This window comes from Plecotus auritus (assembly GCF_963455305.1).
Source record: "Plecotus auritus genome assembly, chromosome: 2".
Taxonomy (NCBI): Eukaryota; Metazoa; Chordata; class Mammalia; order Chiroptera; family Vespertilionidae; genus Plecotus; species Plecotus auritus.
Window position 1 is genome coordinate 27409433 of NC_137771.1, and position 25040 is coordinate 27434472.

A 25040-nucleotide genomic window follows, 5' to 3' on the forward strand; every position below is an offset into this window, starting at 1 on the left:
ATATGGATTTACCTCACTCTGTAGTTCCCTTCTTCCATTGGCCCTAAATATTTTTAGCCTTAATCTTAGTTTATATACTGGTTATCTTTGTAATTTTTTTAAAATTTATGTCCATTTTATTTTTTTTAAAATGTATTTTATTGATTTCTTACAGAGAGGAAGGGAGAGGGATAGAGAGTTAGAAATATCGATGAGAAACATCAATCAGCTGCCTCCTGCACACCCCCCCCACTGGGGATGTGCCCACACCAAGGTACATGCCCTTGACTGGAATCAAACCTGGGACCCTTGAGTCTGCAGGCCGATGCTCTATCCACTGAGCCAAACGGGTTAGGGCTATCTTTGTAATTTTAAGTAACATTTTTCCTCAGTATCTCTTGATTCATGGATATTGTTAACATTTTGAGGGATATCATCCCACCATTTAGGAAGCAGGTGGAATGTGGAGAGTTCAAAAATAACTAACTGGTCTTCTGGCTTCCTCTGTCTCCTTTTAGTCCACAAACAGTAAATATTCTCTTAAATTGGATTATGTTGCTTCCCTGCCTAAAATTCTTCCATGGCTACCCACTCACTTAAGATAAGCATCACTGTCCCCTGGAAACTTGTTAGAAATGCAGTATTCTGCTTGGCCCTGGCCTGCTGAATCAAAAACTCTAAGAATGCGACCCAGCCATTTATGTTTTAACAAGTCCTCCAAGTGATTCTTTTTGTTGTCGCTGTTATTGATTTTAGAGAGAGTAGAGAAAGACAGGAAGAGAGAAACGATTTGTTGTTTCATTGTGGTAAGCGAAGTCCTGTGTATATGTATTATTTCACTTAATCTTCACATATAACTATTATTATTGTTAGTATAGTGCAGGGATTAAGAGGGAAGTCTGGCCCTAGCCCCATTTGGCTGAGTGGATAAAGCAGCAGCCTTCAGCCTGAAGGGTCCCGGGTTCCATTCAGGGCAAGGACTTGTATCTCTGTTGCAGGCTCCTCCCTGGTCCTGGCTCGTGCAGGAGGCAACCTATCGATATGATTCTCTCACATCCATGTTTCTGTCTTTTCCTCTCTTTTCCACTCTCTCTAAAAATCAATGGAGCCTTAACTGGTTTGGCTCAGTGGATAGAGCGTCCGCCTGCGGACTCAAGGGTCCCAGGTTCGATTGCGGTCAAGGGCATGTACCTTGGTTGTGGGCACATCCCCAGTAGGGAGTGTGCAGGAGGCAGCTGATCAATGTTTCTCTCTCAACGATGTTTCTAACTACCTCTCCCTCTCCCTTCCTCTCTGTAAAAAAATCAATAAAATATATTTTAAAAAATCAATGGAAAAATATCCTCGGGTGAGGGTTAAAAAAAAAAGAGTGAAATCTGGAGCCAGGCAGTTAGGATTTGAGTTGAGTTCTCCCAACTTCGTGACATTGGGCCTCATTTTCTTCCTCTACAAGATTGGGATAGTAGTAGTGCCTACCTCATGGAGCTGTGGAACTAAATGAGTTAGTACGAAGTGCTTAGAACAGTGACTGGCATAGAGTAAGCACCAAACAAGCGTATTCCCATTCCACAAAGAAGGGAACCTAGACTGAGACGTGAAGTGACTTGCCCAAGATCTAGGTGAGTGGTAGAACCAGGTTTTTAATTCCCTTTAGCCTTCAGAGGCGGCGCATGCCTCAGACCTGGGTGCAGCCTTCCCCAAGCTCCGGGGACGGTAGTTGTGTCCAAGGCCAGTGGTCCCAGACCCTGGGTGCCTTGAGGTCTAGTTCAAGGCTCCAGGACTCCCACTGGAATCGGGTTTGCCACCTGGCGGTGCTGGAGGTGGGGAAGCAGCTCCTCCCCAGCACCCACCCCGCCAGCGTGCCGCGAAGCTGCGGAGGGGGGACTTGCGGGTCGCGGGTTACACACCACCCCGCCGCTGCCGCCCTAGGCGCCGCCCGCCGCCCTCTCACCCCGCAGCGGCGGCGGCGGAAGCGGGGAGGCGGGCCGGGCGGCCGGGGCGGGGCCACGAGCGGCATGGAGGAGGCGGAGGCCGCGGCGGGCCGGGCTGAGCGGTTCCGGCCCGAGAGGGCCCCGAGCGGGGCCCAGGGCCCCTGAACCGTGAGTGCTCCTGGGCGGGTTCTGGGAGGGGAGCGCGGCCGGGCAGGTCTCCCGAGGCCTCAGGCGGCCCCGACCCCTGCGAGGAGAAGAGCGGGACCAGATAGGAGGGGGCGAGGGTGGAAGGGTGCGGAGGATGGGGGGCTGGGGGAAGCCGCCGCCCTTGCCCATCCCAGGACTGGGAAGGCCTGGGGCTTGGTCCTTTTGGGGGCTGATGAGCCTTGAAAGCCGATTATTTGCCCTCTTCCTCTGGGTCCCTGGGCAGCCTGTCAGTTTCCCAGTCCCAGGGGAGTTTCCAGGTGATCTGACCCATCTGAAGGTTTCCTTCCCAGAAAAGTTGAGCCACTTTTCCCAGGTCACACAGTATGGATGCCTGCAGGGAAGAGTTACTGGGAGGTCCTCCCCACCTCCCCAGAGGCATCAGACTTTAGGAAGAACACCTTACTCCATGTGATCCTCTGGTCCCCTCAGTTTCCTGAAGGCATGGGTTCAGGACGGTGGTGACCCTCCTATCCGGCATGGACGACTGGAAACCCAGCCCCCTCATCAAGCCCTTTGGGGCTCGCAAGAAGAGGAGCTGGTATCTTACCTGGAAGTATAAACTGACCAACCAGCGGGCCCTGCGGAGATTCTGTCAGGTATAGAGATGTCCCACACCTCATAGCGGCTTCCTCCCAGCCTTACCCCAGCCTAGACCATAAGCACTGGAACCCTTCTTGGCTGCCCTCACCACCCTAGAAAGGGGAGGAGCAACAGGTTCCTCGTGGGGAAACCTCTTTGTGTCATGTCCCTGCCAGGTAGTGGTGTGGGCCCAGAACAGCCTTCTAGGCTTCCGACAGAAGCATGAAGTCTGATTAAAAGGCTTTGCCCAGGAGCCCACACCAGTCAGGCAGTCAGCGCTGGGACCCAGGTCTTCTGATGCTCAGCTCGTTCTCTGGGACTGGCTCCATCTCTAGGAACTAATTGTGGAGGGAACCGAGGCAATCAAAGCCTCACATTGAAAACTACAGGAGCTCTGGGAAGGGAAGAAGGGAAGGTCGGGGGTGTCCCTGAGGAAGGGGGTCATGGAACTGGACCCTGGTTGGAAGAGTAGAGCTGGGCCAACAGGAGGAGAGAAAGACCCCAGGTTCTTCCTGTGCCATCACTGCAGGCAGGGCCCTCCTTGCAGGGAGACCCTCAGTGATCTGGAGGGAGTATCCCTCTTTAGTCATCCTCACTCCTCCCCTCAGACAGGGGCTGTGCTTTTCCTACTGGTGACTGTCATTGTCAACATCAAGTTGATCCTGGACACACGACGAGCAATCAGTGAAGCCAATGAAGATGCGGAGCCGGAGCAAGACTATGGTGGGGCAAGGCTGAGCATGGGATTGGTGTGTGTGTAAGGCGGGGGTTCCCTGGGATCTCACAGCTGAAACAGCAGGCAGATCCCAAAGGCTGAGACTACCTTCATGACCTGTTGTATCGTCACAGATGAGGCCCTGGGCCGATTGGAGCCCCCACGGCGCAGAGGCAGCGGACCCCGAAGGGTCCTGGATGTGGAGGTATATTCAAGCCGCAGCAAAGTATATGTGGCAGTGGATGGCACTACGGTGAGTGGGCTGGTGTCTGGTGTACACTCCTTTCTATTCAGGGGGTAGTCCACTGGCCCTGGGATCCACTGCCTGGGTAGGAACTGTACCTCTGCCAATTTCTACGTGTGTGACTTTGGAGGCCTCAGTTCCTCATCTGTAACCTGGGACTAATCATGATTTCTACTTGTCAGGATTAAATGAAAAGTATATGAAGTATGTTATATGTGGTAGGATTTTATCAGGAGTAATTATTAGTATTAGTAGGTAGTTAATTCATTGTTATTTATGTCATAATTACTTCCTGATCCCTTCATTAGCCTTAGCCTTGTCCCAGGCACTGGGACCTGAAAGTAATCAGACCTGGCCCTACTTAGAGGGGTTTAATCTAAAAGAGCGTGATGTCTCCAGCATGAGGCAGAGACAGTCAGGTGCTCTAAGAGCCGTGAACGCCGTGGAGGGGAAGGTCGTAGAGAGATGTGAGCTCTTTTGATGGGGTGCTATGGAGGCTTCCTGGAAGAGGTGGCCTTCAAGCTGGGTTGGAAGAGAATTGTGTAAGAGGCATAGATAGGCAGGAAGAGAGGTTTCATTTCATGCAGTTGTTGTTTTTCTTAAGTGCCAGTAAGACAGAGACCTTGAATGCCAGAGTGAAGAGTTGGACTTTGTCTCTGCCACCCTGTTAGGTACTGGAGGATGAGGCCCGGGAGCAGGGCCGGGGTATCCATGTCATCGTCCTCAACCAGGCCACGGTGAGGTTCTAGGGGTAGGGGACCTGGAGGGCCAAAGCTGAGTCCTCCCTGCTGGTGATACATACTCACAGGTGGTATGTGCTTTGCCAGGGCCATGTGATGGCAAAGCGTGTGTTTGACACATACTCACCTCATGAGGATGAGGCCATGGTTCTGTTCCTCAACATGGTGGCACCCGGCCGAGTACTCATCTGCACTGTCAAGGTCAGTGACTACCCTGGCCCCATCCCCTAAGACCCAGCTCCAATCCTACCATGGCCCTGTGTTCTATGCCCCTAATATGGCACACTGAGAAGAGACTCTGGAGGAAGGTAACTCAGGTTCCAATACTAGCCTTGTTATTTTTATTAATTGAGCATATAGTTACTGAGCACATACTGTGTGCCAGGCACTGCTGTGGGTACGGGGGCTACAATGGGAAGCAAGACAGATCCCTACCCTTAAGGAGTTTGCTCCAGCAGAGCAAGATTTTTTAAAAAGTAGCTAAATAAATGTTTAATGTCTGGAAATGATAACTTACATGAGGAAGAAAATAAAGAAAGGGAGACAGAGTGATGGGGGATGTATTTTAGAAAGGGAAGGCCTCTGTTAGGAAATGGCATGTGAGCAGAATGCTGGAGGAAGTGTGGAGGGAGCCATGCAAATATCTGGAGGAAGAGCATTCTAAATAGAAAGAAGGGTACGTGTAAAGGCCCTGAAGTGGGAAGGTACTTGGCATACTTGAAGAACAGCAAGGATGCCAGGGGAGCTAGAGCAGAATAAGGGAGGGGGAAAGAGTGGGGAAGAGGGCAGAGAGAGAGAGCAGGGGACAGAGGTGCATATTGTGTGGGATTATGGTAAGGATTTATTAGCCTGGTGACTTCGGATGATTCTCAGATTTCTCCCTAAGCCTTCAGTTTTCTTATCTGTGGAATGATGGTATTCACAGAGGGTTGTTGTGATAATTTAAGGAAAAGATTTGACATGGTGCTTGACACTTAGTTGGTGCTCCATGAGGCCAGGTCTCCTGGACTGTGCTGGTCAGGCTGACCACCTTCTCTGGTCTCCCAGGACGAGGGCTCCTTCCATCTCAAGGACACAGCCAAGGCTCTACTGAGGAGCTTAGGCAGCCAGGCCGGCCCTGCTCTGGGCTGGAGGGACACCTGGGCCTTCGTGGGACGAAAAGGAGGTGCCGGCACCATAGTCCATCCACTCTGTAGTATTAAGGGCCTAGGGGAGCAGAACCCCCGATGGGGTGGGGAGGGAAGCAAGTAGGTGCCAGTGGTGGTGAGTTGGATGAAAGTGGGCAGGGAGATGGGAAGAAGCTCCAAAACTAGAGTCTGGGGCCCCCATTATTCCTCGTTCCTGCCCCTTGCCAGGTCCTGTCCTCGGGGAGAAGCATTCTAAGTCACCTGCCCTTTCCTCCTGGGGGGACCCAGTCCTACTGAAGACAGATGTGCCGCTGAGCTCAGCTGAAGGTGGGATTAGTGGGGGCTGGGCTCTGGGGCAGTGCTTGGGCTGGGCTGGGCTGGGCATTTGGCTCCTCTTCATGGGGCTTTATTCTCTTGACTGGGTGCCTGGAATTCTTCAGACCACACTGGCCTCATGCCCCCATCCTGTTGACCCTATCTTTCCCTCAGAGGCAGAGTGCCACTGGGCAGACACAGAGCTGAACCGTCGCCGCCGGCGCTTCTGCAGCAAAGTTGAGGGCTATGGGAGTGTGTGCAGCTGCAAGGACCCCACACCCATCGAGTTCAGCCCTGACCCAGTGAGTGGGGCCTTAGGCAGTAATGCTTGGACTCCTTCCCAGCTTGTCAAGGGGCCCTAGGACAGATCCAGGTTGGGCTTTCTCTACCTCAGCCTGGGAGGGAACCAGGAGCTGAGGATTTACACTGAGCTCTGAAAGATGGGGCATCCTGGGGAGGGAGGGCAGGCCATGTGAGCAAAGGCCCAGAGTCAGAGTTGGGCTGAGTGTGTGGAGGGTCCAGGACAGGGAAGACTCTCTGCCTTTTCCCTGAAGTCCCCCTCACCCCTCAGGAACTCTTCCCTTGGTAGCGATCCCAGTTTGAAGAGGGAATAAGGCAAGAGTTAAAAGCTGTTTCTCACTTAGCTCCCAGACAACAAGGTCCTCAATGTTCCTGTGGCTGTCATTGCAGGGAACCGGCCCAATTACCTGTACAGGTGAGCCTGGCAGTGGGCTGCATCCAGCACGAACAGGAGGGTGCTCAGTGGGTGGGAACCCCAGGCTCACCTATCTGTAGGAGGAACTCTTGAGGTGGGCAGGAAGATTCTAGGTCCATTTACATATGTGGGTGAACATGGGGAATGTGGGCCCAGCTATGAACACGGGGGAGCCCTGCGTTGGCGGGGGGGCGGGGGGGTTTGACAAAGAGGCCTAACTTATCCTTGGGCTCCCCAGGATGCTGCGCTCTCTGCTCTCAGCCCAGGGAGTGTCTCCCCAGATGATAACTGTGTTCATTGATGGCTATTATGAGGTGAGTGGGATTTGGGGGCTTTGGGTGGGGCAGAGCACAGTGTTTCAAGTGCTGAGTAGCAGTGATCACTGAGGACTGGCAAGGGAGATAGCCCAGGCAAGGGCTGTGAAATGTGGAGGGCTTGGCATGTCAGGGCCTGCAGAGGTGGGCAGGGGGGAGGTGGCTCATTGGATGACCAGTGGCCATGCCCCCCAGGAGCCCATGGACGTTGTGGCACTCTTTGGTTTGAGGGGCATCCAGCACACTCCCATCAGCATCAAGAATGCCCGCGTGTCTCAGGTACTGCCTTGGCAGGGATGGAAGGGGCAGACACCTGGCAGCACCGTCCACCCTAAAGCTCATGTGCCTGTTTCTGTTCCCCACCCAGCACTACAAGGCCAGCCTCACTGCCACTTTCAACCTGTTTCCGGTGAGTAGTAAGAACAAAACTCGTGGGCCCAGGGAGGGGAAACATGAGCATAAAGTCTGGCCTTATGTAGCAAGCTCTTCGTCCCCCTTACCTGGAAAGTGTGGAGAGTGCTGCCTGAGAAGTGGGATGAGGGTGGAGGAGACATGAGGTTGGAATGGTCCCCTTGGGATCATGTTGTCCCCCTCCCGCTGCAGGAAGCCAAGTTTGCTGTGGTTTTGGAAGAAGACCTGGACATTGCTGTGGATTTTTTCAGGTGAGGGGAATGCCTTTCCATTGCAACTTCTGTAAGCTGCATGGGGCCTCTTTGCTTGACTGGGTCTCAAAGGAAGAAGGCAGTGAGGTGTCTTGGAGAGCTTTCTGGAGGAAGCAAGCTCAAAGGTGGGGGAAAAGTCTGAGCAAATGTTGAGTGGCAGGTGTTGGGCTGGAGTAGAGAGTTGAAAGGATCAATGGAGAATGTGTCTGGAGATTTAAGGGGAAGAACAAGGGGGCTTGACTTTTGAGTCCCATCTCCAGCCCTTTGTGTATCACTGTATGACTGGGTTTGTCCTTGTCCCTCCCTGAACCCCTGGACCCTGCCTCTCTCAGTTTCCTGAGCCAATCCATCCACCTGCTGGAGGAGGATGACAGTCTGTACTGTATCTCTGCCTGGAATGACCAGGTAGGCTGAGAGGCCAGGGGTCGGCTGGGAAGTTTGTAGAGGTCCCGAGCTAATACCTCCCACCTTGGTCTCCTATCCCCAGGGGTATGAACACACGGCCGAGGACCCAGCATTGCTGTACCGCGTGGAGACCATGCCTGGGCTAGGCTGGGTGCTGAGGAAGTCTTTGTATAAGGAGGAGCTTGAGCCCAAGTGGCCCACACCAGAAAAGGTGTTCTGCCAGGGTAGGGTAAGTGAGCTGGGTTCCTCTACCAGCTCCAAATCTCTTAACCTTCACAATCTTCCATGCCCCCAGCTCTGGGACTGGGACATGTGGATGCGGATGCCTGAACAACGCCGAGGCCGAGAGTGCATCATTCCTGACGTTTCCCGATCCTACCACTTTGGCATCGTGGGCCTCAACATGAATGGCTACTTCCATGTGAGTGGGAGGGATGTTGGGGGTGAGGGCGGGAGGGGGCGGGGCACAGTATGGCAGATAGCACAAAGAGCATGGACTCTGGAGCAACCCCAGGTCTGCCTCTCACTAGCTATGTAACCCTGGGGAAATTACTGAACCTCTTTTTTTTTTTTTTTTTTATCTTTACCTGAGGATATGTTGTTTTTTTTATTTTTAGAGAAAGAGAGAGAAACATTGATATAAGAGGGAAACATTGATAGGTTGCCTCCCTACATGCCCCTACTGGGGATCGAACCCACAACCTAGGTGTGTGCCCTGACCAGGAATCAAACCCAAAACCTTTTGGTGTACGGGATGATGCTCCAGCCAACAGAGTCACCTAGCCAGGGCTACCGATCCTCTTAAAAAAATAAAAAAATATTTTTATTGATTTCAGAGAGAGGAAGAGAGAGAGAGAGAGAGAGAAACATCAATGATAAGAATCATTGATCAGCCAAAACCGGTTTGGCTCAGTGGATAGAGCGTCGGCCTATGGACTGAAGGGTCCCAGGTTCGATTCCGGTCAAGGGCATGTACCTTGGTTGCGGGCACTTCCCCAGTGGGAGGTGTGCAGGAGGCAGCTGATCGATGTTTCCCTCTCATCGATGTTTCTAGCTCTCTATCCCTCTCCCTTCCTCTCCGTGGAATATCAATAAAATATATTTAAAAAAAAGAAAAAAAAGAATCATTGATCAGCTGCCTCCTGCACACCCCCTACTAGGGATCAAGCCAGCAACCCCAGCATGTGCCCTGACTGAGAATCGAACCATGGCCTCCTGGTTCATGGGTAAATGCTCAACCACTGAGCCAAACTGTTGGGCCTGCTGATCCTCTTTTACCTCAGTTTTTTTATTTGTAAAATGAGAATTAAAATACTGTTTACCTAGTAGGGTTGTGAGGTTATGAGGTTTAAATGAGTTGCTATATGCAAAATGCGTTGAACTGTAAGCATTATATAAGGGTTAGCTGGTATCATTTTTATTATTACTATTCTTAGCACGAGGCTGTGGGTGTGGGGAGAGTATTTCTGCTGCCAAGCACATATCCAGCCCTGCAAGTTCTGCCCTCTCCTGTCCTTGGAAGTTCTGCGGCCTGAACAGGGAGGTCCCCAGGTTTCCACCCCCTATATGGCTGTGTCCAAAGGGCCACTCCCCACTTATAGCAAGAGAGGCCTTGAGACAGTCCAGCCTGAAGGAATGGACAGCTTCCAGCTTGAAACTTCCTAGAAGTCAGAAGGGCCCTCAGAGACCAGCTAATACAAGACCTCCACTCATTTGAGGGAGGGGCAGGCATTTACCTCAGCACCTTAGTCACAGGAGTTTCCTCTCCCAGTCCAGCCAGCCCCTTTGCCCACTACCCACTGCAGGACCTGTTCCTGGCTTCTGTGGATCCGGAACAGCTGGTCCAGGGAGAACCACTGGGGACAGGGACTAACTAGCTCAGGGGTCAGTGGCATGAGCTGCTGGTGTGGAAATGAGCTCTCTGGCAATGCTTAAGCCCAAATTAAAGGCAATAAAAACCCGCCAAGGATATTGCAAAGAGGACAGGAAGACAAGGAAATTAGAGGGACCTTTACAGGTCCAGGACTTAATTTGTGGGCCTGTGGATATGTAGTGGGTCAGTGGGCAGGTGTGGGCCAGACAATGGAAGGCTCTGATTTGCACCTTCACACCCACTCCAGGAGGCCTACTTCAAGAAGCACAAGTTCAACACGGTTCCAGGTGTCCAGCTCAGGAACGTGGACAGGTAGGGGCTGGGGACAGGGCAAGGGGTAGGATATCTGGGAGTCTTGATGACCATTATTTGACAGTCCCTTCCAACCCTGAGGCCTGTATGTTTATCCCAGCCTGCTGTCCCCCAGTTCCCATGTGAACCCCAGTCCTGCTCCTGGGAACTTGGGGCTACCCTCTCCCTTGAACCATTTCTCCCTCTCCTTTAGTCTGAAGAAGGAAGCTTATGAAGTGGAAGTTCACCGGCTGCTTAGGTATGGCCTAGGGCATTAGGGGTATGTGGCAGGGAGTGAGGAGGAGTCAAATACTCGGGTCTAGGCCTCATAATTTGTGGGGCCCACTGCAAAATGAAAAACAGGGCTCCTTGTTCAAAATAAGAATTTCAAGACGGCAACAACTAAGCAAGGGGACTTGTGTGATACACTCATGAGTGAGGACCTTACTCCGCTCCCCCCACTGCAGTGAAGCCGAGGTTTTGGACCATAGCAAGAATCCTTGTGAAGACTCTTTCCTGCCAGACACAGAGGGCCATACCTACGTGGCCTTTATCCGAATGGAGAAAGATGATGATTTCACCACCTGGACTCAGCTTGCCAAGGTGCCCCTATACCACACCTACCCTAGAAATACCCCTTCCCCCAGGACACAGGGAGCCTTTTACCTTAGAACCTTTTCATTGCACTTTCAGACCCATCTTTCAACCTCCTTGTCCAGATTTATATTTTAAAAGATGCTACCTCTTATTAGAAGTACTTTAAGAAAAAAATCAATTTGAGAGATTGTAAAAAGAAAAAGAAAAGATGCTATCTTTTGCAAATTGAGGAGGCTGCTGAGGAGGGATGGGGCTGGGCCTTGGGTCCTCAGTGGCCCCTCCCCACAGCTCTCTGACCCATGCCTCTCCCTGTACGCCACCCCACAGTGCCTCCATATCTGGGACTTGGATGTGCGTGGCAACCACCGGGGCCTGTGGAGGTTGTTTCGGAAGAAGAACCACTTTCTGGTCGTGGGGGTCCCAGCCTCCCCCTACTCGTGAGTGACTCTTTTCTGCCCTTGGAAATGGGAGACTGGCTGGATGGGACATAGCTAATGACCTCTTTCCTATTACCTTCCCAGGGTGAAGAAGCCACTATCAATCACCCCAATTTTCCTAGAGCCGCCCCCAAAGGAGGAGGGAGCCCCAGGAGCTGCAGAACAGACATGAGACCTCCTCCGGGACCCTGCAGGGCTGGGTACTGTGTACCCCAGGCAGGCTAGCCCGTCACCCCATCATGTAGGATTTTGTAGACACTGGCAGGGGTTGGGGCTGGTTTGTTTTTAACATGAGACTTAATTACTAACTTCAAGGGGAGGGTTCCCCTATTCCAACGCCCCTCTTTCTGAGTTGGAGGTCTATTTATTTACTTCCTTGTTGGGAAAGGGCAGGATAGTGGCTGGGATACCTGAGCAGCTGATCCTGCCCTTTTATACTCCCTCCTCCCAAGCCTGGATCAGAATTTAACCTATTTATTTACTGTCCCGAGGGCCTTGGAAACAGGGTGAAGCCGGAAGGACCTTGATTCTTTTATGGACTGGGGTGCTGCCCTGAGGGTGTGGCTGGCTCTCACTCAGGAAACTGCTGTGCCCAACTCCTGGACAGGCCCAGCAGGGGCCCGCCCACTGATGCAGACGCACTCAGAGACCCTCACCCTGAACCAGGCCCCTTCTCAGCCTCATCTTTGTCCAGGTTTCCAAAGCTGGATAAGGTGGTCATTGATTAAAAAAGGAGAAAACCTCTATGTATGTGTCTCTTGATTGTGCGTGTGTGTGTGTGAGAGAGAGAGAATGGTCATGATGGATGGTGAGTTTTCCTTACTGCCCTCCATAGGGTTTATCTTCCGTTTGGGGCCATTTGGCCACCAGGGGATGCCCAAGTCTTAAACTTCAAGGTTTTTCCCTAGGCTCCACCCTAGAGCCTGACCTGTTGGGGCTGAGCTTGGAGTAGCCACCCCACACCCTTTTCCCACTGTTTAACCACCAACCTGTTTCCTGCTTGGCTTGTCAAGGCCAGGCACTTGTCCCCAGATATGGAGCAAAAAGAGATACTTAGGTGTGGGAAGGCAATGGGAGGACACGTGAGTATAGTGAGGCATGGGCGGGAAGAAAGTGGGTGAGACAGAACCGGGTTGGGCATCATTCAGGAGGCTAGAACTGGGCTGCAGACGGAGACAGGAACAAGGATTTCTGTGGCCATTAGGGCACTGTATGCAGATTTCATAGCTGGGCATTTTTTCTGAAGAAAAGCCATTGTTTTCATCAGATTCTCACCCAGTCAGTGATCCAGAGAGGTTAAGAAGATCTAAGTCATAAAGATACCAGGAAATGAATGGAATTGTCTACAGGGAATGGATGAGATACCCCAAGCAGGGGAAGTATGACATTTAAGGGAGCTGTGAAGGACTTAGGATCAGGAGTGTGTGTACAGAACACTTTTTGAGAAACGGAGCCCGTGTGAGGCGAGCCTGGTGAGCACCTGTAGAGCCTTGGCCAGGAAGGCAGGAACTCCCGCCCTTTCACCAGCTCTATGCCCCTGCCTCCCCCACAGGTGCCTGGCGCTCAGGTCGGCGATGGCACGGGTGGTGTGTGGTTAGGACGTTTCTTGCCACCCTGCTGACTTCAGTGTTTGCTGTAGCTAGAGATAGTGTTTGAGGTGCCATAACAGCCAGATTGTGGAGCAATTAGCTCTCTATGAGGCGGAGGCCCACCCTGGGCAAACAAATCAGCAACCTTCCCTGTCAGGCCCTAAACACTGGCCTGCCCCACCCAAGCTGAGTACTTCTTGATGTTACTGGTAGTACCCACCTTCAAGAAAGCCTTGATCCATCTCAGGAGTTGTGTGTGCAAGGCATAGTAAAGTGGGGAAGGGGTTTATTGCTCTCCCTGCCCACCCCCCAGCAGGCTCCTAATTTTGGCCTCAAACTAGCTCTCAGGCACTGTATGGCTCTGGCCAGGTCACTTCCTCTCTGGGCTCAGAAACAGGTGGCAGTTCCTGGCTACCTTAGAAAAACCTGGGAAGAGGGGTCCAGGGGTCAAAGGGAAACAAGAGGAGGACTGGTTAGCCAGACTGGGCTTTGCTTGATAGCAGACACCATGTTCTCCATCCATAGCTGCCTCCTTAGTGCTCCCGGTTCAGCAGCAATCAGATCTGTGGGGGATTCTGGCCTTCTGGGAAATCTGTCGCCGTGTCAGATAGTGTGGGCCTGGAACTAGTCACATGGCCTTTCTAGGCCCAGTTTCTTGAGCATGGGGGTGGTTAAGACAAAACGGAGATCAGATCTGAAGAGCACCAGGCAGACCAAGACCAAGAATACATGTTCTTTCTGAAGTCCCCAAAGCAGGGACCAGTGTGGGGCTTTGCCTGAGTGGGAAGGGTCGGCAGCTTGGATCCGATCCTCCAATGAGGCTTCCAGAGGGCTTCTCGGAGTCTAAGGAGTGACGCCCTCCCATTGCCCTGGCAATATTTTTTATGTCCCCCGCCCCCACTTGGGCACAAGCTCGTTATTTTCATAGCTTTCTGGTCCAGTGCCCCTACTCAGGAATGAGTAGTTTCAGTCCAAAGTCCTCCCACATTATAGGAAGGCAGGCTGACCCAGCCCCCACCTCCTCCCTCAGTGCCCTCTCGGCCATCCCTGTTATGCTCCCTCCCAAGCCTGGAATTCACATGGAGAAAAAAAACAGCAACCCACCTCCACTCCACTCCTCTTCTGCTACCTTTTCAGGGGCCGTCTGTGTCTCTAGCCCCACAGGAATCTGAGACCAGTTTAGACAAGATGGGCCCCTCTCCCCAATGATACACATGAAAAGAGTCCCAATAGAAACAATTTAATTGGTTTATGAATTCTGAAGTGCCTTCTACACATCCGCCCGGTTATTGCTAATTTTGCATGTGCTCAGGATACAGGGTGCCTTATTCCCCAGTGGAGTACTGGGGTCACCAAGAGCTCCTGTTGGCCTGAAGGGGTATCAAGGGTTTGAGAGACAGACTGGAGGAATGGGCAGGAGAACTGGCTCTGGAACAGGTGGGCCCCAACCCCATCAATGGAAGACAAAGTCAGGCACAGCCTGAAGGGGTGGTCCCTATGTGGCCCCACTCTGGTCCAAATGACACTGCTAGATCCCGTCGCCACCCTGATCATGGCCTTTGGCAGTGCCAGGGTGCTCGTCCCAGTTCCTGTGTGGCAGGAGCAGTGGCGGAGGCAGAGGCAGACTTATTTCAAATTGCAGTACAGATACATGGACACAATCATGGCAGCCAGCTGGTGGGGAGGGAATAGGGAGAGATGAGGGGACATGATCATGGTCCTTAAGCTTTAGTCCCCTGCCCCCCAAACTCCCTACATGAAACTGTTAGAAGTCTGTGTCCTCTAGAGAGGCCTCATAGATGGGACAAGCAGCTCTGTTCCAGTGGGGACATCCTGCTCCAACCTTCTCACCCCCTTACCTCCAAGCCTCCAATTCCGGCCGCCACACCACCCACAGTGACTGCATTGGTTCGGATGTCACTCAGAAGCTGATTGAAGCAACCCTTGGAGAAGGGAAAAGAGCATCTGTAGTCAGCTCCTGCCTCCTCCCCTCCCCCTGCTTTCAGCACTCTGAGGCCATTAAAGCAGCCCCAAACTTCCATGCCAGCCCACACCTGTACAGGTTTGTCCTCGGCCCTCTTCTTGGTGCAGGGTTCCGTGCCATTGACATCATCAAAGCAACAGTATGGGGGAAAGACCTTGTTATCTGTGAAGTAGGGAGACTCCTCAAAATCCGTGTAGTTGTTGAAGCCACAGCACTTGAGCTGGAGACAAGGAGGGGAGGGTGGTCATGGGGGCCTTGCCCCTTTCTCCCCACTCCAAAACCTCCCCAGCCCACCTTACCCCTTCCATGGTGCTGTTCCACACTTGTGTGAAGTCTTTCTGGGAACCATAGTCCTTCTTGATGGTTTGCACTGCCAGCAATGTCAGGAAGTGCTCAGCCTGGGTAGAGCAGGCCAGTGTTTAGGGCCTGATAGGCAAGGTGGCCATTCACAGGCCACAACCCACTTCCAGGACTTTGCCCAACCTTACTCCCTTGCCCCATCCTCAATCCTCACCACTGAAGTATACACCAAGGCGACCACAGCAGCTGCCACCTCAGCAATGAAGATGATGAGGAGGATGAAGAAGAACTGAATAGGAAACAGGAGTCTCAATTTTAGGGAGAGACAGTCCCTTATGAATTCCTTGCCCTAACCCACCCCCATAAAAAGGAGGCAGGGGCCCCTTCGCTGAGGCCCTTGGAGTCCAGAAGAGGGTTTGGGGAGCCCCAGGGCCTGGTGTCAAAGGTGAGGGGACCCCAAGCCTTGGTTATGGGCCTGTGGAGCTGAGTTTGACACACCATCATGAGGGCACACTTGTTCTCAGTGTGAGCACCGTAGCAGCCCAGGAAACCAAGAGCAAAGAGCACAACGCCAGCTGCGATGAGGAAGTAGCCCACGTTGACAAACTGCATGGCACTGGACGACAGCGGCCCGAAGATCTCCAGGAAGGATGGCCCATCGACTGACACCCAGATCCCCACTGCCAGCAGGGCCACACCACACAGCTGGAGACAGAGAAGCAGACCTTGAAACAGTGCTGGCAAGCAGTTCCCTACCACACAGTTGAGTCAGGAAAATGGGAGATGAGAAATTTCCCCTTTTATTGGCTAAGGAGTCTAAAAACTCATCCTTTAGGGAGGAAAAACATCCTGTAAAGACAGAAGGATGAGAGCTGGGATACCCACAGCCAGCACCAGGCTGCACACCTAGGCAGATATAAATGGGATCAGAGGTTCCTAAAATATCCCTGTGGTGGGGGAGGGTGGCAAGAGGGTGCCCAGACTTTCCCTCACCGATGCCAGGGTCCTGCCACATAGCTAGGATGAAAACAAGCAGGTGAGCACCTACCCAACCCTATTTCCTCCCCAGGCTATGGGTGCCTGGAACACCTATGTCCTCTGATAGGTGGAAACAGGGGGGTGGTAGCATTGAGCAGGCTCAACAGTAACCACGGTAACGAAGGCGGGGTTGAAGTTTACACCTACTCCCAACCTTGGAGAGGAAGGTGGTGAGAAGGGACACCTACCCTGGGGCCCCATTTGGCTCCCTTCCAAGGTTCGACTCCAGGCCTGCCCTTTATCCAGCCTAGACCTCTCCTCGTAGAGACCGAGGGGGAGTACAGTCAGAGCTCTTGGAGGCTTCCTAGCTCAGCTCCAAACCTCAGAGGGAATCCTGAGGCCCAGAATGGGGAGGAGGGCACTGCCCAGTTCCCAAAGCTCTTAAAGCGAAGCCTTTGGGATCCAGAGCTTCAGGGGATGAATGATCCTGACATAACTTTGGTGCCCAGTCCCCACTTTCCAGTTATAGGAACTGAGGCTAGAACCAGGAGTGAAGTGGCAGACCATGGCTGGATTCCAGACATGTTTGCCCAAGGACAAAAAGCTGGACTTTCAGCCTGCAGGGTCAAATTTCAAGGAGTCTGAGGCCTGTCCTGCCCTGCCCTGCCCAGCCTGGCAAGGTCTGGGCAACAGAGGACAGAAACCAAACCGGATTTGCCTTTAACCCCCTCCGGCCAGAGTCTTTACTGTCCAAATTGATGGGATCCTATTGTCTTCTCCACATACATGAATAACGGCTGGTTCTCCAAAGCCAAAGGGAGCCCAAGACACAGCCCACACTAGAGTCAGAGTGTTTTACTTACCCCAGACCAATTTCTTCAAATTCATCTACACTCCATGTCTCCACTTCCTCACCTTTTACTCACTCTAACCCACTCTAATGTGGCTCCCAGGTCTCCGGTGACATCCTATGCTAAATCTGGGAGGCGCTAGATGCAATATCCTCCTTGGCCTCTCTATCTCGCTCTCCTTGTTTTCCTCCCTTGCTCTTTCTCCATCTGCTTCCTGGTGACCATTTCTCCACTTATTCCTTATGAGCTGGGCTTCTTGGAGTTCACTTTCCCTGAGTGCTCTCACCTACTGAGTGGCTTCCATGACCACCGACAGGCACATGACTTTCACTATCCATGTCCAGTTCCCACCTGAGCTGCAACTCTGAGCTGCCTATGGTATACCCCAGGTTGCTCATGCCACAAGCATGGGCATCATCTCCAAGACCTCTGTCTCCCTTGCCTCCTCTTGCATCCCTCAGCCACCATCTGAGGCTTTCTCCTTTGTCTACTTTGTACATTTCTCCCCATCTCCACCACCATCTCCAGGGTTTATGCCTCATTGCTCAGCTTCCTCAAACATGCCCCACATAATCTGCTCCTGGTTTTCTGAGCAATGTCTGATTTTACTGCCTCTGGGCCTTTCTGCATGCTTTACAGTTCCCTCACACAGGGAAAATCCCCAGCCTCAGCTATTTTCTCTAGGAAGTCTTTCTTTTCTGACCAGGTGGAGTTCACCCCTCTCCTATGGTCTCCCTTAGCCCCTGTGCTAACGCCAGAAATACTGTGCTGTAACTGTCTACCTATCTGGCCTGCTGGAACTGAGGACCTCCAGGGCAGAGAAAGAGCTTGCTCACCTGTTACCCCAGCATTCAGCACTGAATCTTAGGCTATAAATGTGTGTTTAATGAATAGGGCTGCTTAAGGCAGACCTTCTTCTGTGAGGGTCTGGGTCTTCTCTTTCAGCTCCCCATCATACAGAGGCCACCAAATTTCCTCCCACAGTAGGTGACTTAGGGCAAACTCCTTCTCCCCTCTGGGCCTCAATGCTATGAAAAGGAGAGAATTGTTCCCATTAACCTGCCCTGCCTTAAGTTTGGGCTAAAGCTTCCTGGAAGGGAGGGGATCCCCAAGTTTCTCTACTCCAACTTATGTGTCATCCAGGCTACTGAGTGAACTCAGCATTTGGGGAGACCTCTGCATCATAAGGGGAAACTTTCAGGAGACTCTGGGCACAGTGGCTCCAATTCCCCAGCTTGAGCTCTGCTCAGGTTGTGACCCACCCCTGTAGGGAGCTCCAAAGAGCTCACAACCCCCATACTTACGAAGATGAGAAAATTGAATAAGATCATCATGGTCTTAATGAAGCTGTAGCACTGCATGATGGCTCCTGGGAGGCAGACATGTATGAGTTAGAACCTCCCCCTGCAACCCCCAGGCTGGCCCTGGCCCTGACATTGAACCCTGACAAATCAGACTCCAGACTTCAGAACCCATATATTACCAAGCTTCCCCTGCATCTGGACTCGGACACCTCAGGACTTTTCCCAATTCCCATCCTGACACTCCTACCTCTCTGTACTGCCCAGACCCTCAACCAGCACCTGACACTCAGATCCTAACACTCCGGGTGCATCCCCCCACACCCAAGCCCAATTTCCACATTGTAGGTCACTCCATGCCCTTCCCTGGCACCTATATATTCGTGAACCCTCCCCAAACCAAGAGTAGACTCCTCCAGGGCCCTCCCCACAGTCCTTCCAGCTCCCCGAACCTGCTTTCAGATTGAGTTCCCTTCATAAGATAATCTCTACCCTAGCCATCACGCACCTGTTCAGGACTCTTGGTAGTGACTTCTGAAAGAAGGATCTGCTGAGGCTCCAGAGGGGACAGACAGCTTCAGGGAACTGCCACTGAGTGGGCAGACACAGAGCTGGCTCTCACACGCCACTGCTCACCTGCAGGCGGGGCAGGTGTTTTAAAGGCTTTCTTCTGCCTGCCTGCCTGCCTGCTCCACCCCAGACTTTAGGCCTTCTCTTGCTCCTGCTGCCCCCTGCTGCCTGGAGATCCATCCCCACAGCCACAAGAGCAGTGGGCCTCCACCTGCCAATTCCAAGCATGGGCAATACCCTTCCTGATCTGAGAAGGGAGAGAAATCTGGGATGGGCGGGGCCCCAGAACTTCGGAGTGCCCCCCACCACCACAGTGCATGTATGTTTCTTACCCTGTATCTACAGATACATTCATACACACCCTACATGCTGTGCTCACAGGCATACACATCTACCCAAGTTGCCATCTATATATTCACACACAAATAAAAACACCTACTGGTGCTCACAAGTACACACACACACACACACACACACACACCCCTCTACACACACACACACACACACACACACATGCACTTTCAAGGCAGTGACCAAGGTTTGGCAGCTTCTGCTCCCTCCTTTGAATAACAAAAAGCTCCTAGTCCTTTTTCTTTCACAAAAAGATCAAATTCCCCATCTTCTTCCTCCCTTCATCTCTCCTCTTCACTCTTCTCTCTCTCCACCCTTTTCTCTCCCCAACTTCTCTTCTTCCCTTCTTCCCTTAGCACTCTGTGTACACACCTTCCCTTTCTGCCAGCAGGTGGCACCATGGTCTCACGAAAGCATCAGTGCCCAGCTGTAAGGCCCTGGAATGCCCACCACCTTCATTAGTCCATCGAGGCTGCCATCCCACTTCCTATTCCAACATTCCTGATGGAGGTGCTGGCACAGTCCTGGCTTTTGAGTCACTCAGACCAGGTGCTCAAATCCTGGTTCTGCTGCTTATTAGCTGTGTGACCCTAGGGGCATTTCTCAGACTTGGTTTTAATGTCTAGTCAGTAAAATAGAATTGTCACAGGGCTTTAAAAAGAGATTTTCTCCCCAATCTGGGACATAAGTGACCTTAGTGTAAAAAGGTCCGAGTGGGGACAGTCCCAGCCAGAGGGGGTATGGCATGGACAAAGTGGGTTTTAAAATGTGTTTTGTTTTTGTAATGGGAGGAGGCAGCTGAAGAGACAAGAGAGGGGAAGCTGATAACACAGTATTTGTACGGATCATGTTTTAAATGCAATACATATACAGTAAATCATTCTCCTTCACAACACTCATGTGAGATAGATTCTCTTATCTCCTTTTTATTTTTAATCCTTACCTGAGGATATTTTCCCATTGATTTCCAGAGAAAGTGGAAGGGAGGGGGAGAGACAGAAACATCAATGTGAGAGAGACACATCGAGCCTAGAGGTACATGCCCTTGACCTGAATCAAATCGGGACCCCTCAGTCTGAGGTCCGACACTCTATCCACTGAACCAAACCAGCCAGGGCTCTTATCTCCTTTTTAAATATGGGGAAACAGAGGCACAGAAAGGTTAAGTTCTTGCCATTCTCACACAGCTTATAAGCGGCAGAGCCAGTATTCATTCAGCCCAGTCAGTCTGGTGCCAGTGTCTACGTCTTACCCATCAAACGGACTGTCTACATTGATGGAATCTTGAAAAAGGCCGGAAGGACTGCCTTCCCGAAAGAGCAGGGAAAGAGGCCTTGGTCTGGGACTTGAGTAAGAAGATGGGTTTACAGGGCAGGTGGGTTTATAGGTGTAGTGGCTAGAAGTTGATGGGGGCTGGGTCGGTTGCTAAGACTGAGGATGGCAAGAATGGAAGCTGGAAGGGCAGAAGGTGTAGGGACTTTGAATGTGGTGTGGAGGGCCCCCTCAGTCTCCTAGCTGTCTCCTGAGGGAAAAGAGACAAGGTGGAGGTGGGGAAGGGGCCTGTACAGGTGGAATACGGGGGAAAGGAAGAGAGGGCTAAGATTTAGAGGGAAAGGAGCAAGCCCAAAGTTCCACAAGAACTCAGAGCAAGGCCTAGCAGAGCCATTGACGTTTCTGTCTCCTACAAGAAAGGAGATAAACCCAGGGTTGGAACCTCTTACATCCCCTCGTGACCTAGCCATTTCTCTACCTGCACTGATTGTCCACATGGCTTTCTCTTTTGTCTCGGGAAGAACTGGAACCAGGTCACATTAATCTATGTCCCCAGTGTCCTGCACATATGAGTTTGTTAGTGAACATTTCCTGAATGACTGAATGAATGAGTGCAGAAGAGCAAGAGTTAAATGTCAGGGCTTTGGACCTTGGCCATGATGGATCTGAACCCCTGCTTGACCCTGATTGTGTGACTTCACCTGAACCTCAATTTCCTTATACGATCAACCTTCATCATTCACAGATTACATATTATGAATTTACCTATTCATTAAAATTGATTTGTAACCCCAAACCAATATTCATGGTACTTTTGAGGTTATTCACAGACATGTATACAGCTGCAAAAAATTTGAGTTGCCCAACTTGCATGTTCTTAGCTGAGGTTGAACAGGAGAACACCCTGCCTTCTCATTTCAGCTATTACAATGTAACACAATGTGGTCTTTTTAGTGTCATGTTTTTTGCATTTGGGGGCTTTTTGTTGGTGATTTTGCTGTTTAAACGGCCCCAAAGTCATGCTGAAGTGCTATCTAATATTGCTAAGCGTAAGACTTCCAAAGGACACATGTGTGTTATATGAACTTCATTCAGGTATAAGTTATAGTGCTATTGGCTATGAGTTCAATGTTAATGAGTCAACATTAATTTTTAAATTAGGCATCTTTAAACACAGAAACACGTAAAACTAGGCAATGTGCTGATCAATCAATTGATGAAAATGTTATGACCTGGTAGGAATCTAACCCTGTACTTCTCCTAGGAGCATTGGTTCAATATTTGCTAATTCAGTGTTCATAGTGGTAGCTTTATTAGAACATTACTACCATAAATAACAAGAGTCGCGTGTATATGAAATGGGAATAATTACAGAATTTCCTTGTAGGGTTGTTGTAGTATTACATGAGATATGTTTGTAAGGTACTTGGTATCATATTTGGTACATAGTAAGTGCTCAATAAAATTGTTAATATTGTTAATGTGGATGAGTGAGAAAATAAAGAAGTGATTTTCCCCTACTCCGAGTTCCTTTTTCCCAAGGGGCCTAGCTGAGGTTTTCTGGCTGGGCTGACCCATGGAGAGAAGCTGACCTATGGGGAGGGGCCGGGGACCAGGACCTGTAATAAAGAGCCCCACCCACTCTGTATGTCATAAAGACCTCAGCTGCCCTGGCCAGCAGCACCCTTGGGCACACTTACAGAAGCTTTCTGTGCCCATGGGGCCTTCTCAGCTTGTCCGTGCCCCTCGGCCCCAGGGCTTACGTTCCCCTTACCGCAGGCCAGGTATGGGCTGGCCTCGGCCCAGGTTTCCCAAGATGTTCAAGTGTAGCCGCAGAAGGTACCGGCAGAAACCCCAAAGCCCAACTGCCACCACTGCAGCCACCAATCTTGCCACCATGGCCAGAGATATCAACAACACCCACAATGTTACCACCAGTGTGTGGATCCTTCCACTGCAAGGTTAGCCAAGGGCCCCGAGCCAGGATCTGGGGTTGGAAAAACAGGGTCACTGAAGTTTCCCCCACCTTAGCCCTGCGTAGGCATTCAAGGGGCACATGCTTTGTGATATATCACCCCAAAGGTATGGAGGGGTCTTGATGGCGGTCTCCCTAAAAGGCGGAGAGTCTTAATGGAAGACATATTGGCTGGAAGGGGAGGGCTTGGGGAAGTGGGTGAATCTAAGAGCAGTGGAGCTCCAGGACTGCTTGCTGCCTTCCTCACACTCTTCCCTCTCATTCCTCTCCTCAGTTCTCAGACGCCTCTGTCAACCTGGCAGCTTTCTGATCCTCTAGAAATGCCCAGAAACTAGTCCAGAAGCTTGGCTGGCTCCGGATCTGTACCTTCTGGGGGCCATGGGTGGTGAATAGCAGCCAAATACAATCATTTCTGCCTACTCCACTCTGAGGTATTTGCAGCTGACTGCAGGGTATGAGGGCTGGGACAGGCTTCAGTGACAGCAGCAGGGATCACAGTTAGACAGTGGAAGGACAGGACAAGGTCAGCAACACGCACCAACTCCCCATCTTTGGCTTCAGCTTTTGATATACCCTATGAGGTAAGGGCCTTCCTGCCTTGCCCTCCCATCTACACAGGGAAAGGGGTCTCCATAGACAACTTGGAACCTATAGTGAGCCAGGTCCTTGGAGAGGAAGATAGAGGCACAGATCAGAAAAGGATAGGAGGAAAGAGATTTCACTGCTTGTATGTAACCCTGTGAATGATTCAGTGCGGCGTATGTGGCTCTGTGTGCCTGGGATGGTCAGTGTGTAGGTGTAGCTGCTGGTGTGTGTGTCTGAGAGCGTGTGTGAGACCAGAACAATGGGAATATAAGTGGACATGTGACCGAGTACGCCTTTGCAATCGAATGTGCCTCTGTGGCCAGCTGTGAGTGTTAAGGTGTGTTTGTGAGGGTATGGGTGTACCAGAGAGAGGCATCCGCTCTGCTAAGGGGAATGAAGGTCACAAGGGGGAGGGGGCAGCCTGAACAAGGAAATGGTTGCTTCTGAGAGGGTGTACCACCTTCAGCCCCCAGTCACTCTCTGAGGTCAGTATTTTCCAGGACAGGAAAACAGCTGAGCCAGGCCGCTGGGGGTGGGGCAAGACAGCTTGAGTCCAGAAAGAGGGAGGGTGCTAAGCATTCTGGCCCGGGGATTTTCCATTTGAATTTCTGAGTGTGTGCCCATGTGCCACTGGGTGTAACTGGGTTTCTGCGGGATGTGTCTCCATGGCATTGTGTCTCAGTGACAGGAAACATTGTGAAGGGCCGTGTCTCTAAAGTGTCACTTTATGCATGGGTTAGTGTGTGTCTCAAGGTCCCCAAATCTGGCTCCAGTTCCAGGGCTCCCTTCCCTGAGGGTTGAGACCTTTGGCCTGGCCCCTGGGGTTCAGGAAGCTTGTGGGGAGAAAATGAATTGTGTCTGTGTCCATCTACTCCAAAGCCTGCCAGAGAATGGGACCCTGAGAGGAGGGGAGGGACAGAGAATTCCCTGACATACCGTGGCCAGACAGTATTGGGTGGGGGATGAGATTCCTCAGGGTATTGGGGGTGTGCTGAACCTCAATCAGAGCTGAAAGGTGGCTGGGCTAGTACCCAAGGCTTACAAGGGGGCCCACACATATAAGGACACATGACACAATCCGTGCAGACATGTAAATATAAGTGGACTCACAGATGCACAATGTATCAAATACACATGCTTGCAAGTTCATGCCTATAAACAGAGATATGCACAGACACTAAGACACATAGACCTTGTCACATGACACATGTAACACATCCACATGCCTACAAGTGAACACACACACAAGCATGCATGCACTCAAACACAAGGATATAGACACATGCAATCAAACTCATGCCAACCCAGACACACAGACATACACACATGCATGCAGACACACTCACCAGACTTCCCTGCCCCTGCAGCCCTGGGACCCCTATACAAGTGTGAGTGTGCGTGTGTGTATGCATGCCCCCACTGTGTCTGTGTGTATCTGTGTCTGTGAGAGTAAGTCTGTATGTGTGTGAGTGAGGGGGTGCTGAGCTGTGGGAACCCGATGACATCATCTCTTCTGGCTATTTTTAGCTCCCTCTGCAATGCTGGCTCCTCCACTGCCCTTCCCCCTCCAGGCTCCCACCTCTCCTCCCCATCCAGTCCAGACTCCAGAGGCAACAGCAGCCAGAGGGCACCCACCACCCTAGTCCAGGTGACCCCGTGGATGACTGGGATAAGGCTCACTCTCTCCCACCCTGCCAGAGCTCCCCAGAGGCTGAGAATACTGGGCTCCCAGGCCAGAGGAGAAGGCTTGGGCTGTGTGGCAGGTTGGAGCAGGGGCCTTGGTTAGGTGAGCTGACCTGGCTGATCTCCAGCCCCTGGAGTGCCTCTGCTTCTGCTTTTCAATCTGAAACTCTGTCTCAGTCAGTAGTGCCTGCTATGTGCCAGGGCGGGTGCCAAGTTCTAGAGATAAAGCAGCGAGCAAGACAGTGGGAGTTCTTCCTGGTGGGAGTCGCAGCGCCATGGGAGACAGACTTAAACAGATCACACAAGGCCCTGCACTAAATTGTGGGGAGGGCGCTGAACCCTGGTAACAGGGGGACTTGGTCCTGGATGTTGTTCTCTGTCTCTTTCAGCCTCCCAGAGAGATCCCCCAAAACCAGAAGGGCATACTCCCTTTCCTTGGACCTTTCACCCTGACAATCAAACCTCCAGAA

General features: G+C 51.7%; 2 protein-coding genes across 6 annotated transcripts; one reads left to right on the top strand and one right to left on the bottom strand.

Annotated features, from left to right (window-relative positions):
* The first annotated feature begins 1962 nt into the window (after nt 1-1962).
* Nucleotides 1963-11877, top strand: POMGNT1 (protein O-linked mannose N-acetylglucosaminyltransferase 1 (beta 1,2-)). 4 transcript variants are annotated; one of them, XR_013959887.1, is made up of 23 exons: nt 1963-2078; nt 2547-2713; nt 3305-3419; nt 3546-3664; nt 4327-4392; nt 4483-4596; nt 5443-5560; nt 5751-5849; nt 6012-6139; nt 6482-6552; nt 6791-6866; nt 7062-7145; nt 7234-7275; nt 7470-7528; nt 7861-7933; nt 8016-8144; nt 8229-8354; nt 10054-10118; nt 10312-10356; nt 10565-10700; nt 11022-11131; nt 11216-11468; nt 11550-11877. XR_013959887.1 is itself a non-coding variant. In XM_080655410.1 (23 exons), the coding sequence occupies exons 2-22, from the start codon at nt 2594-2596 to the stop codon at nt 11301-11303; spliced, it is 1983 nt and encodes a 660-aa protein (XP_080511536.1). In that variant the 5' UTR covers nt 1963-2078; nt 2547-2593; the 3' UTR covers nt 11304-11331; nt 11623-11877. The 4 variants fall into 4 exon arrangements, 2 of the variants coding, with proteins under 2 accessions (XP_080511536.1, XP_080511535.1); XR_013959888.1 differs by having other exon boundaries at nt 11216-11372; nt 11623-11877; XM_080655410.1 differs by having other exon boundaries at nt 11216-11331; nt 11623-11877.
* Nucleotides 11878-13939: 2062 nt separating this feature from the next.
* Nucleotides 13940-24357, bottom strand: TSPAN1 (tetraspanin 1). 2 transcript variants are annotated; one of them, XM_080655369.1, is made up of 9 exons: nt 24234-24357; nt 18643-18770; nt 18138-18202; nt 15503-15709; nt 15219-15293; nt 15004-15102; nt 14775-14924; nt 14580-14663; nt 13940-14394 (listed from the first exon to the last, which is right to left on the bottom strand). In XM_080655369.1, exons 3-9 carry the CDS (start codon nt 18192-18194, stop codon nt 14347-14349), a joined length of 720 nt encoding a protein of 239 aa, XP_080511495.1. In that variant the 5' UTR covers nt 18195-18202; nt 18643-18770; nt 24234-24357; the 3' UTR covers nt 13940-14346. The 2 variants fall into 2 exon arrangements, with proteins under 2 accessions (XP_080511495.1, XP_080511496.1); XM_080655370.1 differs by lacking the exon at nt 24234-24357 and adding an exon at nt 19428-19998.
* Between the last annotated feature and the right edge of the window lie 683 nt (nt 24358-25040).

Coding starts and splice junctions, on each gene's coding strand:
- TSPAN1 (XM_080655369.1), bottom strand. CDS start 18,194: ATGCAGTGCTACAGCTTCATTAAGACCATGATGATCTTATTCAATTTT. Junction 15,710..18,137: donor TATTCAATTTTCTCATCTTC/GTAAGTATGGGG, acceptor CTCTGTCTCCAG/CTGTGTGGTGTGGCCCTGCT. Junction 15,294..15,502: donor ACAAGTGTGCCCTCATGATG/GTGTGTCAAACT, acceptor TTTCCTATTCAG/TTCTTCTTCATCCTCCTCAT.
- POMGNT1 (XM_080655409.1), top strand. CDS start 2,594: ATGGACGACTGGAAACCCAGCCCCCTCATCAAGCCCTTTGGGGCTCGC. Junction 7,146..7,233: donor AGAATGCCCGCGTGTCTCAG/GTACTGCCTTGG, acceptor TTCCCCACCCAG/CACTACAAGGCCAGCCTCAC. Junction 10,357..10,564: donor GAAGTTCACCGGCTGCTTAG/GTATGGCCTAGG, acceptor CCCCCACTGCAG/TGAAGCCGAGGTTTTGGACC.